Source organism: Bos mutus, chromosome 11 (assembly GCF_027580195.1).
Source record: "Bos mutus isolate GX-2022 chromosome 11, NWIPB_WYAK_1.1, whole genome shotgun sequence".
NCBI lineage: Eukaryota > Metazoa > Chordata > Mammalia > Artiodactyla > Bovidae > Bos > Bos mutus.
This window is the reverse complement of record NC_091627.1, coordinates 8,341,923-8,360,203: the sequence shown is the minus strand read 5'-3', so window position 1 is coordinate 8,360,203 and position 18,281 is coordinate 8,341,923. Positions and strand designations below refer to the sequence as shown.

At 52.9% G+C, this 18,281-nt stretch overlaps 1 protein-coding gene across 7 annotated transcripts; it reads right to left on the bottom strand.

The window, feature by feature from the left end:
• Window positions 1-1,198: 1,198 nt before the first annotated feature.
• Window positions 1,199-18,224, bottom strand: ST6GALNAC6 (ST6 N-acetylgalactosaminide alpha-2,6-sialyltransferase 6). Of its 7 annotated transcripts, XM_070378933.1 has the most exons (8): window positions 17,274-18,224; window positions 16,553-16,684; window positions 11,741-11,795; window positions 10,042-10,129; window positions 7,831-8,010; window positions 4,970-5,376; window positions 2,331-2,438; window positions 1,199-1,537 (listed from the first exon to the last, which is right to left on the bottom strand). In XM_070378933.1, exons 1-8 carry the CDS (start codon window positions 17,344-17,346, stop codon window positions 1,348-1,350), a joined length of 1,233 nt encoding a protein of 410 aa, XP_070235034.1. In that variant the 5' UTR covers window positions 17,347-18,224; the 3' UTR covers window positions 1,199-1,347. The 7 variants fall into 7 exon arrangements, with proteins under 7 accessions (XP_070235034.1, XP_070235036.1, XP_070235035.1 ...); XM_070378935.1 differs by lacking the exon at window positions 17,274-18,224 and having other exon boundaries at window positions 11,610-11,795; window positions 16,553-17,197; XM_070378934.1 differs by lacking the exons at window positions 16,553-16,684; window positions 17,274-18,224 and adding an exon at window positions 12,962-13,100.
• Between the last annotated feature and the right edge of the window lie 57 nt (window positions 18,225-18,281).

Genomic DNA, 18,281 nt, shown 5'->3' with positions numbered 1-18,281 from the left:
TGGGCCCCAAGTACTGGGCCAGAGAGCGAGCTAGAACTCAGACACAGGAAATGGGGCTGGAGTTTAGGTGCGTTTATTTCTGTACAAATCATTACAAAATCAAGTCTAGGGTAGTCGCCGGCCCCCACCCCTTGCCCCAAAGTGCAATGACTCACCGCTGGCCTCCTTCCCCACCTGACCCTGCCCATTCCACAGCCTCCTCCAGGAAGCCCTCCAGTCTCTTCCCTTCAAGACTCCAGAAGAGCTGGGGGTGTAAATCCAGCCCACAGAGGCCCAGCAATAAAGTGCCTGATGTAGAGGGAGATGACAGAACTTAGGCGACAGCTCCCAGGCCTCTAGAGCCTTCCCAGGCCCAGGTGGGGGAAGGCCCTTTGACTATTCCAGAAGCTGCAAACGAAGGGGCTTCGGGAAACCTCAGGTGGGCTGGGATTCCCCCCTCCTCTCAGCCCCAAAGGCTCCTCCAGCAGGTGGAAAACCTCATGGCTGGATGGCAGAAACAGGGGCCTGGCTCTTTAAGAGCCAGGCTAATGGCAGCTGGGCAGAGGGGCTAAGAAAACAGCTGAAGGTTTGTCCATTCTTTTCAGAGTTCCCTAAAGCCTGAGGAAGTTGCACAAAAATACCCTCAAGTTTCCAGGAGGAGGTGAGGAAGGGAATCCCAGACCCACAGGAAGCTGAGCCCCCCAGCAAGGGGCGGTGGCTGGAGATGCCCAGTCTTAAAGGAGGACAGACCCAAGGTGGTCGGTGGGGGGAGGTGGGAGGGTTCTCAGACTCCACAATTAGAACCTGACACAGGCAGAAGGAGGCCCAGAGACGGGGCAAGGGGTTTGTTCAAGGCCACTCAGGGTAGAGGCAAGACCCAGACACCAGTCTCCCACCCTGAAGAGCCCCCCAACCCCACAAATGCCCCAGCCTGGCCCCCTACCCCCACCCAACCTCTCTCTAGCTCTAGAAAGGGAGGAGGCGGCTTCCTGGGACAGGACCCCACCATCCCCATCAATAGGAAGTGATTTGGGGTCCATCCTGGGGTTCTGAACCAAGGCCTCACGGGAAAGGACATGACCTTAGCCTCAGATTACTCAGAAATACCCTGATTGACTATGCTCAGACCCTGACTGAACAAAAAAATACCCTCAACACCCGATTAACCACACAGAAGCCCAAATCCTTGATTGGCCAAGAGATTCCTCCAGGCCCTGGATGGCTGGAGGCTGCGCCTGCTTCAAGGCCTGACCCTCCAGAAGACACCCTGACCAGCCTTGATTGGCCAGGAGACGGCCCCGGGTCGAGCAGCTGGGCGGAGAGCCACTTCTCCCGTGTCCCTCGTGAGAGCCCCACAGGCGGGGTGGCCTAGGTCCAGGAGGGGTGGGAGAAGGTGATTCCGTACAGCTGGGCCCAGGATGAGAAGACCCTCTTCTCCGTGATGAAGCGGTGGTGGTTGCCCTTGCGGCTGTTCTCGTTCTGGATGTAGGTGACACATTCGTCTGGCCCCTTGGGCTCATAGTAGTGGTAGGGCATACGCTGCAGGTGGGGCCGCAGGCTGCGGCAGAGCAGAGGGGGCCGTAAGGGCAAGGGAGGCACTGGCGGGATCCTACCCTTCCCAGCCCCTGACCTGCTGTAGCGCCTCAGTGGGGGAAATCCCCGCCCCCTCCCTGGGCCTCAGTTTCCCATCTGTGAAATGGGTATAGTGTAGACTAGGTGTCTGACTCTCAAACTTTTTTTTTTTTTAATCTATTTGGCCACATCAGGTCTTAGTTGTGGCAAAAGAGCTTATGTGAACTCTTCCTGGACCAGGGAGTGAACCCCATGTGCCCTGCATTGCAAGGCTGATTCTTTACTACTGAGCCACCAGGGAAGTCCTCAAATTTTTATTTTTTTTAATGCAGTGGAAACTTTTCATTTTCCCCAGAGGGTGGCAATGTGGGATAGTGGTAAGGACCATGGGCTCTGAAGCCTGACCCCTACCCCTTACTGTTCCTGGGAACTGAGGCCTTTCACAAAACATCCTCCTCTTATCCCTTACGGTCACTATAAGGAGTAAATGAAATAATAAAAAACCATGTTTGGTACACTGTCAGCACTTAGTAAAAAAACAGCTGTCACCTACTGGGCTTTTCATATAGTAATAATAAAAATAGTTATTAATATATAAACTCTGGACTCCGGCTGAGCTTGGGATGGAAGCCCCTGAGGTAGCTCTGAAGAGCCTAGATCTCTGCAGAGCAGTTTGAATACTGTAAAATAGAGGCCCTCAAAGGCATCCCAGCCAAGGTCTCCAGGACCCCTGCTCCATCCTGAGGCCAAGAGCTGGACATCGCCCTGGGAGTGCTCACCTGCAGTAGTCGGGGGGCACCATGCCATAGACGTGCACATGGTCACACAACTCCACCGCAATCACCATGGTGAACCAGCCTGTGCTCAACCACGAGTGGGACTTTTCCCTGGGGGCAGAGAGGTGTCATGATGAGGGGGCGGGGGGTGGGGCGGGCAGGGAGGAAGGCTCCACCCACCCAGAGTTTCCCAGAACTCCTCCCACTCTGCCCCTCCTGGGGCTCTCCTTCCGTGTCAGGCACCCGCTGTCCAGCCCTGCTGCGGGAGCGCGGGCAAGTCTGAACGGAGGTGAGGGGTGGAGGAGGGCTCCTTTGAGGGGAAGCACAGGAACACGACATGCTGGGAATTAACTCCTGGGGAGCCTGGTCACCCTCGGGCAGGCTGGGAGCGACCCTGACCACAAAGCATGGTAGGCGGAAACAGCTGCGCACACGCTAGGAGCAAACTCCAAAGGGGAGACTAATCAGCGGAAGTCCTGCCAGGAGTGACGACTGACAAGTTCAGAGCAAGGCATGGGGCGAGCAACCAAGAACCTTGAGCTGTGTTGCCCACCAGACAGCCACCAGCCACACACGGGCACACGTGAGCACTTGACGTGTGGTTAAGATGTGCTGTCGGTGTAAAATACACACTTTATTCCTTAGCATGAAAAAAAGAATGTAGAATATGTCACTGATAATTTTTCACACTGTTCACTTGTTGAACTGAAGATGTTTAGGGTATATTTGATTGAGGTGGGGGGTTCTTTGAAAAGTTTAAGAAAAAATAAACTTCTACAAGATTGACAGAGAGAAAAGACACAAATTAACCAATATCAAGAATAAAAAAGGAGGGTTCATCATAGGCCTTGTAGACATTAAAAGAATAATACAGAAACTGTAAAAAGCAACGTACATGAATTTGATAATTTAGATGAAATGGGCCAATTCCTTGAAACCGCAAACTGCCAAAACTCAGGATGAAATAGATAACCTAAATATCCTATAACTCTTAAAGAATTTAAAAATCTTCTGAAAAAGAACTCTCCAGGACAAGAGTTTCTACCAAACATTGGCAAATTCTACCAAACATTTAAAGAAGAAATAAAACCAATTCTGGAAGGAAAACGTTTCCCAATTCACTTTCTGAGACCAGCATTACTCTGATACCAAAATGAGGCAAAGACAGTACAAAATAAACTACAGACCAATATCTCTCATGAACACAGATACAAAAATCTCAACAAAATATTGCAAATCATATCCAGCAACATATAAAAAAAATGACATCCACAACCAAGCAGAGTTTATTCCAGAAATGCAAGACTGATTCAATATATAAAAATCAATCAATATAATCCATCATATTAATAGTCTTAAGAAAAACCATGTGATATCAATTGATGCATAAAAACTTTGATAAATCCAATACCCAGTCATGACTAAAAAAAATGCTTTTAGCAGGACTTCCCTGGTGGTCTAGTGGTTAAGACTCCATTCTCCCAAAACAGGGGGCACAGATTTCATCCCTTGTTGGGAAACCAAGATCTCGCATTCCGCATAGCATGGCTTAAAAAAAAAATCACCAAGAACCAAAACAAACAAAAAAGTCTCAGCAAACCAGTAAGAGAAGGAAACCTCCTCAACCTGATAACTTCTTCAACCCATAGCTTCAAAAACCTACAACCAACACCATATTCATTGATGAAAGACTGAGCACTTTTCCCCTAAGACAGACCAAGGCAAGGACGTCCACTCTCACCACTTCTAAAACAATTCGGTGTTATATTGAAAGCACTAGGCAGTGCAATAATGCACGAAAAAGAAATAAGAGGCATACAGATTGGAGACAAAAAATAAAACTGTCCTTATATTCATGTTGTTACATCATGATCATTTGCACATAAAACCCAAAGAATCTACAAAAGTCTCCTTGAACCAATAAGTAAGTTTAGGAAGATTATTGGATATAAGGTCAACACAAAAAAATCAATCATATTTCTATAAGCTAGCAATGAATAATGGGAAACCCATCAAAATTCTAATACTATGTACAATAGTTCTAAAAATTTTAAATATTTAGGTATAAATCAAACAAGATACGTATAGGACCTATATGTTGGATATATCAAGTTGAATAAAAGTGAATTTAATTTCGCCTGTTTCTTTTAACTTTTTAAACGTGGCTACTCTAAAATTTTAAATTACCTATATGGCTCGCATGATATTTTTATTGGACGGCACTGGCCCAGCTTTTCTAGAGAGACCAGTCAGAGCAGCACACACCGAGGGTGATGTATCCTTAGAAGAGACATGCTGGGAATGGTCAACACGTTCCATTGAGGCATGCTACGGGAGGGCTGTCCTAGAAAGACGCTAGCAGTGACGACACAACCTTAGAGCAGAGCATGCCGGGAGCCCTTGTCCTCTGGGAGCACTGCAAGCCCTCCCAGGGAGACGAGGCCAGGCAGAGCATGTTGGAAATGACACAAGCTAAGAGCTGGACATGAAGCGAACTCCCCTAGGAAACCTGACCAAGAAAATGTGGCAAGAAGTGACCACACCCTCAGAGCAGTGCATGCTGGGAGCAACAGGCCCTCCAGGTGGAGCACGCTGAGAGGGAGTGCAGGGCTGGCCAGAGGGAGCGGGCAGGAGGTTGGTACCTGTCCTTGCCTGTCTCACTCCGGAAGAGGTCGTCAAACTGGCGCATGCGGCTGAGGGAGATGGCATAGGCCTCCATGTTGGGGAACACCAGGCCTGCCCGCTGGATGACGCGCACCAGGCTTCCCTGGGGCTTCTGCATCTTGTTTGGGGGGCCCCAGAAGATGAACACAGTTTCAGGGGTCCGGTTGACAAACTCCTGAGGCCTCCGCAGCACATGGAATACGCTGGAATGGGCCACCACGCGGAAGGTGGTCTTGTTGCCCACATCGGCCGAGTAGCCCGTAGTGGGTGCGTCGTTCATGCGGATTGTGCACTCGGCCCGTTCGATCTCAGGACCCAGCTTGGTGCCCAGCAGGTGGCTGGAGCTGGTGACAATCACACACTGGCCGCACCTGGAGGGCAGCGTCTGGAGGGTTAAGGAAAGCCAACACTGTTATGACCACTTGGTGCCAGACGCTGTGCTCCATCCCTCCAGGAGGCGGGAATTATGATGCCCATTTTAAAGACAGGGAAATTGAGCCGTATTCATTCAACATTCAACAGATATTTATAGCAAGCTTGCTAATGGCCAGTACAAGAGACAGAGCAATAAACAAGAGACCCTACTCCTGCCTTTAAGAAATTCACAGTTGGGGAGACAGATGGTGAACAAGTAAATGGTAAAATAATGCCAGGTGGTAAGTTATACGTGCTGGGAAGGAAATAAAATAGAGGCAGAGGATCGAGGCTGGCAAGAGTGAGGGCTATGCTAGAAAAGTCATCTGAGGGGGCCTCTCTCAGCTAACACCTGAAGGATGAAAAGAAACCATGCAGGACAGCCATGCTGGGATGTCCCCAAGGTCGCAGAGCAGAGGAGTGCAGGGCCAGGATGTGAACCTAGGTCTACATGGCCACAGAGCCCCAGCTTCACCCTCAGGCCAGCTCTTCAAAGAAGACATCCTCCCCAATGTGTCCATGACATTTCCACATCACCCACAAACAGGCCATCAACTTGTCAGTAGGAAATGGTGTGGAAGCTGCTTTGAGCCTCTGTTTTCCCATTGGTGAAATAAACAGATTGGAACCACAAGCTATCTGAAGCCTATTTTCTGCCCATGGATTTTCTATGCACCCTTCAAGGCTAAGTTCAGGTGCCTTCCTCCTCCAGGCAGCCTTCCTTGAGGCCTTACTCCAAGATCCAGCAACATGTCTCATGTTTAATACCTCAACTGATGGCTTTGCCAGCTTTCCTGAGCTCTAACATCCTGGCCTCCCCTATCAGGCTGGAAACAGCTGCTGGCCAAGCTGTCTCATTCCCTTCCACATCACCCACCCTCAAGCAGTTCCACTTTCTCCCAGGGATTCTACCATTTCTCTTTCAAGGATCCTTAGGGTAGAGAAAGTCTCAGTTAGGTGTTAATCTGTCTCTCATGTCGTGTGTGAGTGCTCAGTCGCTCAGTCATGTCTAACTCTTTGCTACCCTGTGGACTGCAGCCCACTAGGCTCCTCTGTTCACGGAATTCTCCAGGCAAGAATACTAGAGCAGGTTGCTATACCCTCCCCCAGGGGAATCTTCCCAACCCAAGGATTGAACCCAGGTCTCCTGCATTGCAGACAGATTGTTTTCCACTGAGCCAATGGGGAAGCCCTTAATCTGTCTCTTGTGCTTAGTCACTCAGTCGTGTCTGACTCTTTTCAACCCCATGAACTGTAGCCCACCAGGCTCCTCTGTCCATGGGGATTCTCCAGGCAAGAATACTGGAGTGAGTTACCATGCTCTCCTCCAGGGAATCTTCCCAACCCAGGGATCAAACCCAGGTCTCCCACATTGCAGGCACATTCTTTACTGACTGAGCCACCAGGGAAGCCCAAGAATACTGGAGTGGGTAACCTATCTCTTCTCCAGGGGATCTTCCTGATCCAAGAATGGAACTGGGGTCTCCTGCATTGCAGGTGGATTCTTACCAGCTGAGCTACCAGGGAAGCCTCTGTCTCTAAACACATGCTAATGGGCCTTTTTCCAGTGAGGATGAGCTCATGGTCCCAGGCTCTATATGCAAAGACCTCTAGAGATTTAGGAGGGTTAGTGAGGGAAGAGAGTGAGGTAGGCAGGGGCTGAGGGACCTCCTTCTGGAAGGTGGCATCCATGCTGGAGGCCAATAATTTTCTCCCTGACCCCAAGGAAAACACTGGGGCTCAGAGGACTACAAGGTGAGCTCCGGAAATACAACCTGAGTTTCATGGCTATCCAAAACAAACAGAAGTCCCTGGAAAGGCTCTGGGCCTCTCCACACAGCTGTATCTCAGCAGATGTTGGGGCAATACCTGGGCTCCTCCTCTCCCTTGCTGTGTGGTCTTGGGGAAGTAATTTTGCCTCTCTGAGCCTCAATTTCCCCATCTCATCGAGGGAGATAATGCTAAACTCACAGCACTGGTATGAGGATTACTGCTGATCACAGTGCCCAGCACGCAGCGGGCAACTGACCACTGCAGCCATTCTTATTATTGCTTTTGTGTTGTCAAGTACCCTAGAGTCCTGCTCCCAAATCCTATGTAGACTCCCCTGCAGAGACTGAGATCTGAAAACCAGACAGACCTTTCTAAAGGGATTCTGATTCAGGAGATTATAGGCTATTAGCACTGAGGGTGGAACCTTGGAGAAAACTGAGGTCCAGAGGACAGGCTGCTTGTCTGAGGTCACATCGCAAACAAGGGGCTGAAGGCACCGGACTCCTGGGGTCCACCCTTTTCTTTAGGAGGGATGGAGGAAGTAGAGAGAAGAGGAGGAGGAGGAGAAGAAGGTAGGGGCAGTGATGGTGGGCAATGGGGAAGGGCAGTCTCCAGGCAGCTCCCAGGGAGTTCCCCAGAGCGGCTGCCCTACCTTGTTGCCAAGAATGGGGATGTATCCGTCAGTGATGCTCCACTTCCTGAGGTTGACAGGCCGGCGTGTCCGGCCCCGCAGGGAGCCATAATGAAAGACCTCATTGGCACTGCTGGAGCTGTAGAGGATGAGGATGGTGATGAGGGCAAAGAGGATCACGAACACTGCTGACCGCTGCTCCTGGAGAGGGGAGAGGCCAGTGAGGTCCCAGCCATCCGGCACAGTCCTCACCACCTACCACGCCTGCTAATTCCTGTTCTTTATTCCACCAGTTCAGGTACCACCTCCCCCAGGGAGGCCTCCTCCAACTCCCTGAGCACTGCCTATCACAGGCACCACCTCCCCCAGGAAGGCTTCCTCCAGCTCCCTGAGCACCGGCTATCACAGGACCAATCCCACTGCATTCAGATCCCTCTCAATGGAACCATAAGTTCTGAAGGCTGGGACTGAGTCAGCCTTGATCCCCACCATATCTCAGTTCCCAGGGTGGAGCCCAGACCACAGAAGGGTGGCTGGATCAGATTGGATGTGGGGGTCGCAAGGATCCCTCCAGCTGCAGCGGGAAGGATGCTTGGAGACAGGTGGGACTTTCAAACGAGAGGGTCCAGGTCTTCCCCAAACAGTCTCCACAAATGTTCATCATTCATTTAAACCTGAAGGGAAAGGTTGTGGTCAGGAATCAGGATGCATGGGTAGTCGGTACACCAACTTATGGCAGAAGAAAGGAAAGTGATCTCTGAAACGTCCACTGGGACTTATTGGCCCAGGGTCTGCAAGGCTAGGTGAGGCCCCGGAGTCCTGACTCTTTGTGCTAAGCCCCCTAGGCGGTTGTTGAAGTATCGCTTCTCAGTACCAGGTTTTTCTCTTTTTTGCCTGCTCTGTGAAAATGGATCTGGGCCCCTTACAAACTTTTTCTTGCTAGCAAACTTTGTTAGTAGAGGGCGCTAGACATAGATTTCAGGAGGAAGGAAGTTTGCTGCCAGGTTCTGGGGGCTTTAAGCCTGGTTCTGGGCACTTGCTCCTACAGGGCACATGGCTTCTCCCAGGGGTCAGCAGCTTCCTCCAGCATCCACCCTCCGGCAGTTTTGAAGCAGAGTGCCCCTGACTCCTACTGTGACCACAGCTTCTCCAGAAGCATGTGACACACTCAACCACCAGCAATACCCACAAAAATTAAGCTTCAGCTTCCTGGAACAGTTCTGCATGATGCTTGACGTGCCTCCTGGGAGTTACCTCCTGTGACCAGCGTTCCCTGTAGCCTAGCAGGTGGATTTATGACAACTTCCATGGCACAGCATCACCGTGAGCTCTCTGCCATCCACTGGGCCATAGCTCTTGCCTTCTCCAGGCCAGTAAGGCCTGAGTCTCAGCTCTGACTGTGGGGGCAGCTCCTTTTTTTTTTTTTTCCTTTTCCTTTGGCCACATCACAAGGCTTGCAGGCTCTTAGCTCCCTGATCAGGGATCAAACCCTGTCCCCAACAGTAAAAGTATCAATTCCTAACCACTGGACCATTAGAAAATTCCTGGTGACTGCTCCTTACACCCACTATTCCTGTATTTTGTAGAGTTCGAATCCTTTGTTACTCCAATGCCCAATTATAGTTAACAATTCTTTACATTAAATTTGCTCTGTTCAAATTAGTGTGGTTTCTCTTTCCGGATTGGACCCAGACACACCCATATCACCCCAATCCCAACCCCCAGGCTCTGCCAAAGCCGCAGCTCAGTGGATCCTAGGAAAGGGGTGTACAGGGCCAGGCACACAATACGTGCTCAGGAAACCATAAATGAATGGATGATGTGGAACCCGGGCACCCTTGGAGTGATGCTCACAACATTATGTCATTTTTGACTCTGACCGCTGTCCCCTCTCCCAGACTCCCATTCACCTTCTCTCCCCAACCCCACCCACTGCACAGAACTCCACAGTCACCTTCTCAGCTAATGCTTGACCACAGATGGACCAGTCAGGCCTAGGAGGACAGAAGTGGACCTGGGCCCAGACAGAGGCAGGAACTTGCCCAGACCACACAGGTCAGTGGCTACAGCAAGGCTTGCACCAGGGTCTCCCACGCATCAGGAGCTTTTCAGCAGGGAAGAGAGACTGGGTGTGAGGCAGGTCCGAAGGCGACCATTTCACGAAGGGAAATAAGAAGCTGAGATGGGGACAAGAAATAAAGAGATGGGGATAAGAAACAAAAGGTAACTTACTTTGTTGCTCTTCATCTCTCTCCGGCGTCTGCTGAGGGGCAGGGGCCAGTGTCCTGCAGGTGGCCCAGGTAAGGGTGTGTGGTCACACCTGCAAGCCACAGAAAGGATTATGGTCCAGCTGGTCCTAAGTGACACCCTCCCCACTCCCGCCAGCTCTATCCACCCATGACCCCAAGGCTCAGGGCTGTACCCATTTTCCAGATGGAGACACTGAGGCCGACAAAGGGCAGGAATTGGTCAGAAGTCATACAGCCAGGTGGTGGCAGAGCCCTGCCTCTCTCCCTGCCGTTCTCTCTCCCACTCTGTGCCAAAGGCAGTTTGCAGGCCAAAGGCTGGCTTCCCGGCTGGGGTGGGGGGTTGCTGCTCCTCACCTAGCAGGAGCCCTATTCGTACCTCTACTCTAAACCTTGCCTTATGGTCCCGAAGCCTGGGAAGAAAGCAACATTCCTTGTAGGTCCCCAAACTCCTCAACACTCACACCCTTCCAGATCTTGCATAAACTGGCCCCTCCAACTGGAACGCTCTGCACAACCCTGTTCATGCCCACTCATCCTCCCACCTGGGGTGGGCCAGGAATGTCCCCTGCATGCCACCTTCCAGCTGAGAGTTCTGATGGCACAGCTGGCCCAGGGCCTCACTCCCATTCTCTGCTGTGCCTCCAGGGCCCTGGAGATGTGCAGGAGGTCCACTGAGTGATTCCATTCTTAACTTGTTTTCCCTTGGTTTTGACTTTGTTCATTATTACATAAGATCTTGGGGGTTAAGGGTTCAGACTCATCTATCCAATGGGCATAACCACAGCTCCACCCTGGTGAGGGGGGAGAGGGTCTCAGGGAACCATACACACTCTGCTCCTCACTCTCCAACAGATGCCCCCCACCCCGCCCCCATCGTCGCAGGACGCAGCTTCTCTGCAGTTTTCAATTTCCCCACCTTTCAAAAGGGAGTCAGTACTTGTGTCCAGCCACCTCCAGCAGATTAGGCCAGAAGACACGGAAAGTGAGTGCGCAAAGAAAGGGGCCCTGGGGCTCCCCCAGCTCGGTCGAAGCTTCCCTCCAGGGGCCTCCCAGCTCCCGCCACTATCTCCGCCCCCTGACCTAGCAGCTGTTTACTCCTACACCGCTATCAGGCATAGCCAGGCCAAAGGAGGTGTCCCCACTCAGCTCCTGACTGGTTGGGTCCTAACTCCGCCCACCACCCAACCCCGCCTTCTCTCCGCAGGCGCCCCCTCCTCCCAAGCCGTGTTTCAGGTTTCGCCGCAGCCGGCCTTCAAAGCCACCCCAGTCGGGACTCATGGGGACTCTCACCAGGTCCAGTCCCCCCGGATGCACAGATCAGGAGACTGAGGTTCAACGGAAGGGAAGAGCGGCTTGTTGTTAGACTCACAGCCCACTAATGCAAAAGTTATCCAGGATCCCTGGGTAGCCCCCATCCACCCTGAGGCCTCTAGCATTCCAGCTGCTTCTCTGAGCTGAGCCTCCCCTCTCACTACGCTTTCCTTCGGATGCCCCAAGCTCCAGACACCCTAGAACACTCCTGTTCCCAGACCCGCCCCCCGACTTTCCCACCTTTGCCTGAGCAGTGCCCTCAGCCAGGACCACTGTCCCCTTGGTCAGCCCCCGTCACAGTCCTGCTCTGAGAAGGCCATGGTCAGTACAGCATCTCAGGTTCAACTGCAAATCCGGGTTCCTCCACTTACTGGCTGAGGGGCCTCGGGCAAGCCATGTGACCTCTATGAGCCTCAGTTTCCTCATCTGTGAAATGGAATGATAAAAGTAGGTAACTCACAAGATTGTTAGAAGGATTCAAGCAGATGTGGCACGGGAAGCACAGGGATTTGAAAGTGCTTGGTCGGGGCCAGCAGCTGTTAGTTTTGTGGTTATTCATTGTTCAAGGCCTGCCTCTTCAGGAGCTGGCCAAACAATTCTCCCCTGGGCTGCCTCTGATGCCTGGCCCAGCAACTTCCCTCTAATATCAATAAATGCTGAGTCCTTGCTAAGCACCACCCACTCACTGAATCTTCCTGGCAATTGTACACAGTAGGGGCTCTCATCCCCATTTCACAGATGAGGAGACTGAGGTTCACAGAGGCAAAGTGCCTTGCAGAGCTGTTCAGAATTTGCTGGGAAGTCTTATTTCCAGGCTTGTTTCCAGGCAGCAACCTGGGGCTGAGCCTGACCGGATTTCTCTCAAGGATCCCCCAGGGCTGGTACTGACTAGAGGCCACCGGCTGCGTTCCCAGCACCTGATTCAGCAGAGATAGCAGGCCTGCTGGGGAGCCACTTCCTCAGGCCAGGGAGGTGGCAGCCCACAGCCCTAAGCCAGGAGAGTGTACTCAGCCCTGAGGAGGCCCAGTCAGAAGGCTGAAACCGTGGGCTAAGGCTGGGGGCCACACCCTGCCCTCTGTTTGGGAGTTTCGCTTTGCCCAGCTCGAGGATTCCTCCTACACGGTCGGGACGCCCCCACGAGTCGCGTGGGAGGAGAGCTCCCTGGAGAAGGGGAAGGGGGCTCCTAATTCCAAATGGGGGACGCCGAAACGGTGGGTGCATCTGGTAGGGGGCGACGGGTTCTGTGCATCCCGCTTGCGCTGACCACCCCTCCCCCCACACCCCACGAACTCCAGCACTCCGGCGGGTAAGGAGCTCTAGCCTCAGCTGGGAAGAAGGGAGGCAGGCAGGACGGCGGCAGGGTCCCCGAGCTCGAATGGGGTGTCAGCGGCGGGAGGCCCCGCGAACCCCGCGACAGCCCTTGGGCGTGAGGACCGGGATCTTCAGGCGAGATTGCCAAGAGACAGTGGGTCTAGGGGAGCCCCCTGTGGCCCCCGCATCAACCTCCATCACCAGCGGCTCCCACCCCCACCCCCACAGGGGTGCAGGCGGCGCCCCCTCCCGCAGCCCGCCCCCGCGCGGGGCCTGCTCACCTCCCCCGGGGAGCGGTGGCTCCCCGCGGCCCCCGAGCCCCCTCACATGGCGCCGGGAGCCGAGAGCCGGGGTCCGCGATGCTCTGGCCGCCCAGGCCCCGCCGCAGCCCCGGCCCGCCGGGTCCTAGGGCCGCCGCTCCCGGATCTCCGGCCCAGGCCTGGTAGGCGGGCGGAGCCTCGAGGGGCCGCGGGTGGCTCCGCCCCGGGGCGGTGCAGACGGGGATGGGTGAGGGGCAGGCGACCCCCCGCACGGGGCACCCAGGCGCCTTGCTCACGCCTCTAGGCAGCCTGTAGTGACAAGGACAGTAACAGCCTTCCGAAGAACCTCTTCTGTGGGTCAGACCCACACCCACTTCACTTTACTCTCCCCACGGCCGGGATGGGGCAACTGAGTCATAGAGCACCCTGCCCTTGGAATCAATTGAGTTTCTCCCTGGGCATCCCTACCTTGGGCCTCCAGAGCCCTGCACCCAGTAATCACCCTGGGTGAACGCAGGGTTCCACTGTGCAAGTTCAGCGCTGCTAGCTGTGTGGCCTTGGCACTCGACTTGCTGCTTCCCCTGCTTTCGAAAAATGGGGTGAACAACCTCCGGCGGTGTTGTTAAGGATTAAAAAAACGTTACATTACTTCTTGCAATTATCATGGTATTCATTACATCATTTTCTGTGATAGTGAAAAATAAGAAGGCTGGACGCCTGGTTAAATGAACAAAGGCACAGCCCTGCTAAATGAAAGATTCAGATCAGTATACACCGACAGGAAGAAATGTCCAGGATGTTCACGGGAATATGTCATAAGTGAAGAAAGCAAGTGTTAAAAATGCATCTCTATACTACTTTGGAAAACGAAGTTGGAAAATTTTGCACCATGCTCCTAGATATATTGGAGAAGGAAATGGCAACCCACTCCAGTCTTCTTGCCTGGAGAATCCCATGGACAGAGGAACCTGACGGGCTACAGTCCATGGGGTCGCAAGAGTTGGACACGACTGAGCGACTAAACCACCACCACCTAGATATATACCCTGGAGAAAGTCTTGCAAATGCACGTAATGAAGTTCAGAGCAGCAGTGCTTGAAACCAAACTGGAAATAGTTCATATAGCTATCAAGGAGAATGGAATCTTTTTACATTATGATACATTCACATGGTGAAATACTGTAGAGCAGGGGGAAATGACATGGATGGATCTTACAGACAGGAGGAGTGAAAAAGCCAAGTTCTGGAAGACAAATGGGACTACACAATATACTGTTTAAGCACACAGCAGGCAGTAGGCCGCCTCTCACAGGACAGGCGACAGCTTTGCCTATCAAAGTGATTAAAGTTTTAAAAGCAAAAATCAAGAACACAGCAGTCTTGTGTGTTGGGAAATGGGTGTGGGAGAAGGGAAAAAAGGCAGGGGTGTGCAAGTTATAGTATCAAAGTCTGGTCTTTTAGTGGGATATGAATTCCAGAAGTTCATTATATTGTTTTATTATTCACAAGTATAACTCATGCCGTCATTCAGGTATATTTTAAAAGGTGAAAAAAAAAAGAATATAAATGAAAATAGAGATGTTTTTGTCTATCACAGTGATTGAAGGGTCAATAGTGGTTATTTCTGGAATGATAAGATTATGGGCTGATGTCTTCTTTTGGCTTCACTGTATTTTCCAAATTTTTTAAGATAATGGTCACATTGTGTTTTTTATATTTTAAAATTTATTTTTAATATAAAAAATGAACTGCATATATAGCATAATTCCTTTTTTTATCCAACTATCTATGCACGTGGGTTTGTAATCGCACACAAACTGCTTCGGGAAGAATCCATGAAGGGACTACAGGCAGTAGTTAACCCTGGAGAGTGGACGTGGGGAGAGTGGACGTGGGGAGAGTGGACTGGGTGCTATTTTCACCTTTTGCTTTATAAACTTCCAAGTGGTATCCATTGGACTAATTTAGGACATTAATACCACTTTTAACTTGTTTTTAATTAAAACAAGTTAATGGGCCCCCAAGGTCCAGCCTCCAGGCTGTAGAGACACTGCCCTCCAGGCACTGGGGGCAGTACAAATGGCTGTGGGCACAGGCAAGGCTTCCTGCCCCTCTGGTGTCCTGCTCCATCCGCTTCCTGAGCCTCGGCCCCACCCTCACCCCAGCCCTTCTCAGCGCCTGACCTGCCCTGCTGGCCAGAAAACCACGGAGCAGGGGGCAGGGCGCCTGATGACCAGGACTGCTGGGAGCTCACAGAAGAGGAATCTCTTGCTTGAGGTCACGGGCAGGTTAGAGGCCAGCCCTTCTCCCAGCCCCGGCCAATGACCGGGACTCTGGAAATAAAAGGGTGCTGCAGCCCAGCTCCAGGACCAAATCCGGGGCTGGAGCTCCCCCGTCAGGCCTGCCGTGTCCCTGGGGCCAGGCTTACTCCAGGAGGCTCTGCTCTAGGGCTAGCTTCCCTTTCCAGAGCCCCCAAGAAGAGTAACAACCACTTCAATAATAACAAGGACACGGAAGCCTACACAGCTCCCTGTGGGTCAGGGGTTTCTCCTGCGCTATTAATAACAAGCACTTTGCGAACATAACTCGCTGAATCCTTAGCACAATCTATAACGTGGACACTGCTGTTACTCCTGCTTCCCAGAGGGAGAAAGTGAGGCTCCGAGAGTACACAGGTGTTCCAGCTGGGATTGCCCCAGGCCTGTACGCTAAATAGTCACAAGCCTTTCTGCCCACAAGTGTTTCCCCAGTGGCTCAGCTGTAAAGAATTCGCTGGCAACGCGGGAGATGCAGGTTTGATCCCTGGGTCAGGAAGATCCCTTGGAGAAGGAAATAGCAACCCACTGCAGTATTCTTGCCTGGGAAATCCCACGGACAGAGGAGATTGGCGGGCTGCAGTCCACGGGTTGCAAAGAGTTGAACATGACTGAGTGACTGAGCATTTCTGCCGCTAAAGCCCCAAGCCTGCTCTGCACACGTGCCAGGATCTTCATGTCTGAGAAGCTGTGGCCAGTCCTGGTGCTACTCCCCGACTCTGCCCACAGCTGGGCAGCCCGTGCCCGCCCCCACCACAGTCTGATGGCAGTAGCCTCTGCTTCAGCCCTTCCTGCCCCAGGGTGGGGATCCTGGTTGCGTGTCACCCTCAGGCCCTTCTCACGCCTTAGCAATCTTTGCACTGTTAGGATTTTTTTCCCCACCATGGGATACTGGAAAAAGCCTTCACAGGCCTCTCGGCAGTGGGTCTGGAATTAAGAAGTCCCTGGTCATTTGCAGACAGAGGCTGGAGCCATCAGACTGGCCCAGGTGACACTGGACGTGGGTGCCCACCAGTTCCTAGAAGAACCCAGGCTCCTTTCCTCACCTGGGCTAACTGTGTGAGTGTGCGTTCCTGCCTGGCCCCAAGTTCCTTCTGAGAAGAGGCTACGTGAGATACCTCCAGGCTATGAGATTCACCCAGCTTCCCTTGGTTTCTAGGAGGAAGCAGTGGGTCCCCAGCAGGCCCACAGAGGAGACAAAAGAGCCTGGGTGTGATGTGAAAACAGGGGCCCAGAGTGGCTGCCCACCAAGGTGACCCCCACCACATCCCTCAGGCTCCCACTCCCCCCGACTCACCTCCGGGAAACTGCAGGAACTGCAGTGGCAGAGAAGGGGGTCCAGAGAACGTCAGCAGGCCCAGATCCAATCTCCAGTCATCTTCGTCTGCCTGGAGGAACTGGCTGGTGGATCGCAGCTGCCAGGTTACCACTCCAGAAAGACATTTGGGTCAACAAAGCAATAAACCTCCAACCCACCCAAGGGCAGGGCCGACAAAGGTTCCTCTGTACACTGGACACCAAGGGTTGGGCCTGCATTTCCCGAGTAATGGAACAGGAAGGGGAGGCAACCTCCTGGGACCAGCTGGAGTTGTAGTCCGATCAAACCCAGCAGACCCTGGGCCTGGGAGACGGAGGGTGATGCTATGAGCAGACATGGCTGATGGCGGTGGGAGGTCTTCCTGCCCATACCTCACCACCAGGGCAGGCAGGGCTGGGTGAGCAAAGGAGACCCCACTGAAAATGATGGCACCCCACTTCATGGGTGCCATCTCTCTCCCGTGAGTTGTATGACTACTCCCTGTGCCTACCCCTGTGCCTTTTACAGGTGAGGAAACTGAGGCCAGGAGGGAGGCACTAACTTACCAGGGTCCTGCAGCAGGAAGTAGAGCCAGAATGAAGCCAAGTCTGACTCCAGAGTCCTCTCTCTGAGCCTGGAAGTTCCCCCACCAACCCCCGCCCCCATCTGCGAGGTCACATTGCCCCCTACCTCTGCCCAACACCAGCTTAGAAACACTCACCACTGCCAAGCCAGCAGTTGTGGCTTGGCCGCCAGCCTGCTGCCTCCCACAGCATGGCTCCCTGCCTCCCCATCTCAGGGCTCTCCTCCCATGCCTGCAGAGACTTCTGGGGCCACCGGGCCCTGGGTAAGGGGAGGCAGGGCACAAAAGGCCTATGGGCCAAATGCCAGGTCTCCAGACTCTCCTGACAAGGTTAGGCGTGGGAGGGGAACGTTCCGGCTACATGTGATTGGTCGGTCCAGCGCCAAATGAAAAGGTGTAGCCCCTTGTAAATTAAAAACAAACAAAAAAAAAGTGTCAAGTGGAAACTGCAGAACATTAAGCCTGGTGCCCAAGGTAACTGCACAGGTCACCCATCAGTGAACTGGCTGAGCCCTGGAGCTGCAAGCTAGAACCCAAGGGCTCCATCCCAGCTGAGACCTTGGGGTCCTGGCCCACCATTAGTCTCCTGGTCTCCAGAAATGGGGAAAAGGGAGGAAGTTAGGAAGAAGGGAGGGGGAGTGAAGCCCTCTTTCCAACCACCAGGTGCAGGGGGCCCAGACACTCAGCTGCAGCTCTCAGACCTGGGATTGCATCCTGGCTCAACCCGGTGGCTTCATGTCGTCTGTGAACTGGGTTAACTCTAACCCCACCCCAGGGTGGCTGCACACCGTCCATCCCCTGTTCGATGGTGGGTCTGCCTTTCCACTTTACCGGTGACCGAACTGCTACTCAGAGAAGGAAGGCCCCTGGCCTGCCCCCTGCTTTCCTTTCTGGTAGTGTAACGAACTCCAGAGTTAACTGGGAATTGAACTGGCCAGGCCCTTGGAATCTGACCCTGAACCAGGAAGGGAACGTGATGTGGGGGGATTTCCTCCCACCCTGACTCCTCTCCCAGTGCAGGGTGGGAATCCCATGGAAGGCATTTCCTGGGCTATGTGCTGCCATGGGCCACACACCCTGAGCTGGTGGGGAAGAAGATAGGCTCTTGAGGAAGAAACAGGCAGGCCGATTAGATGGCCAGAGGCC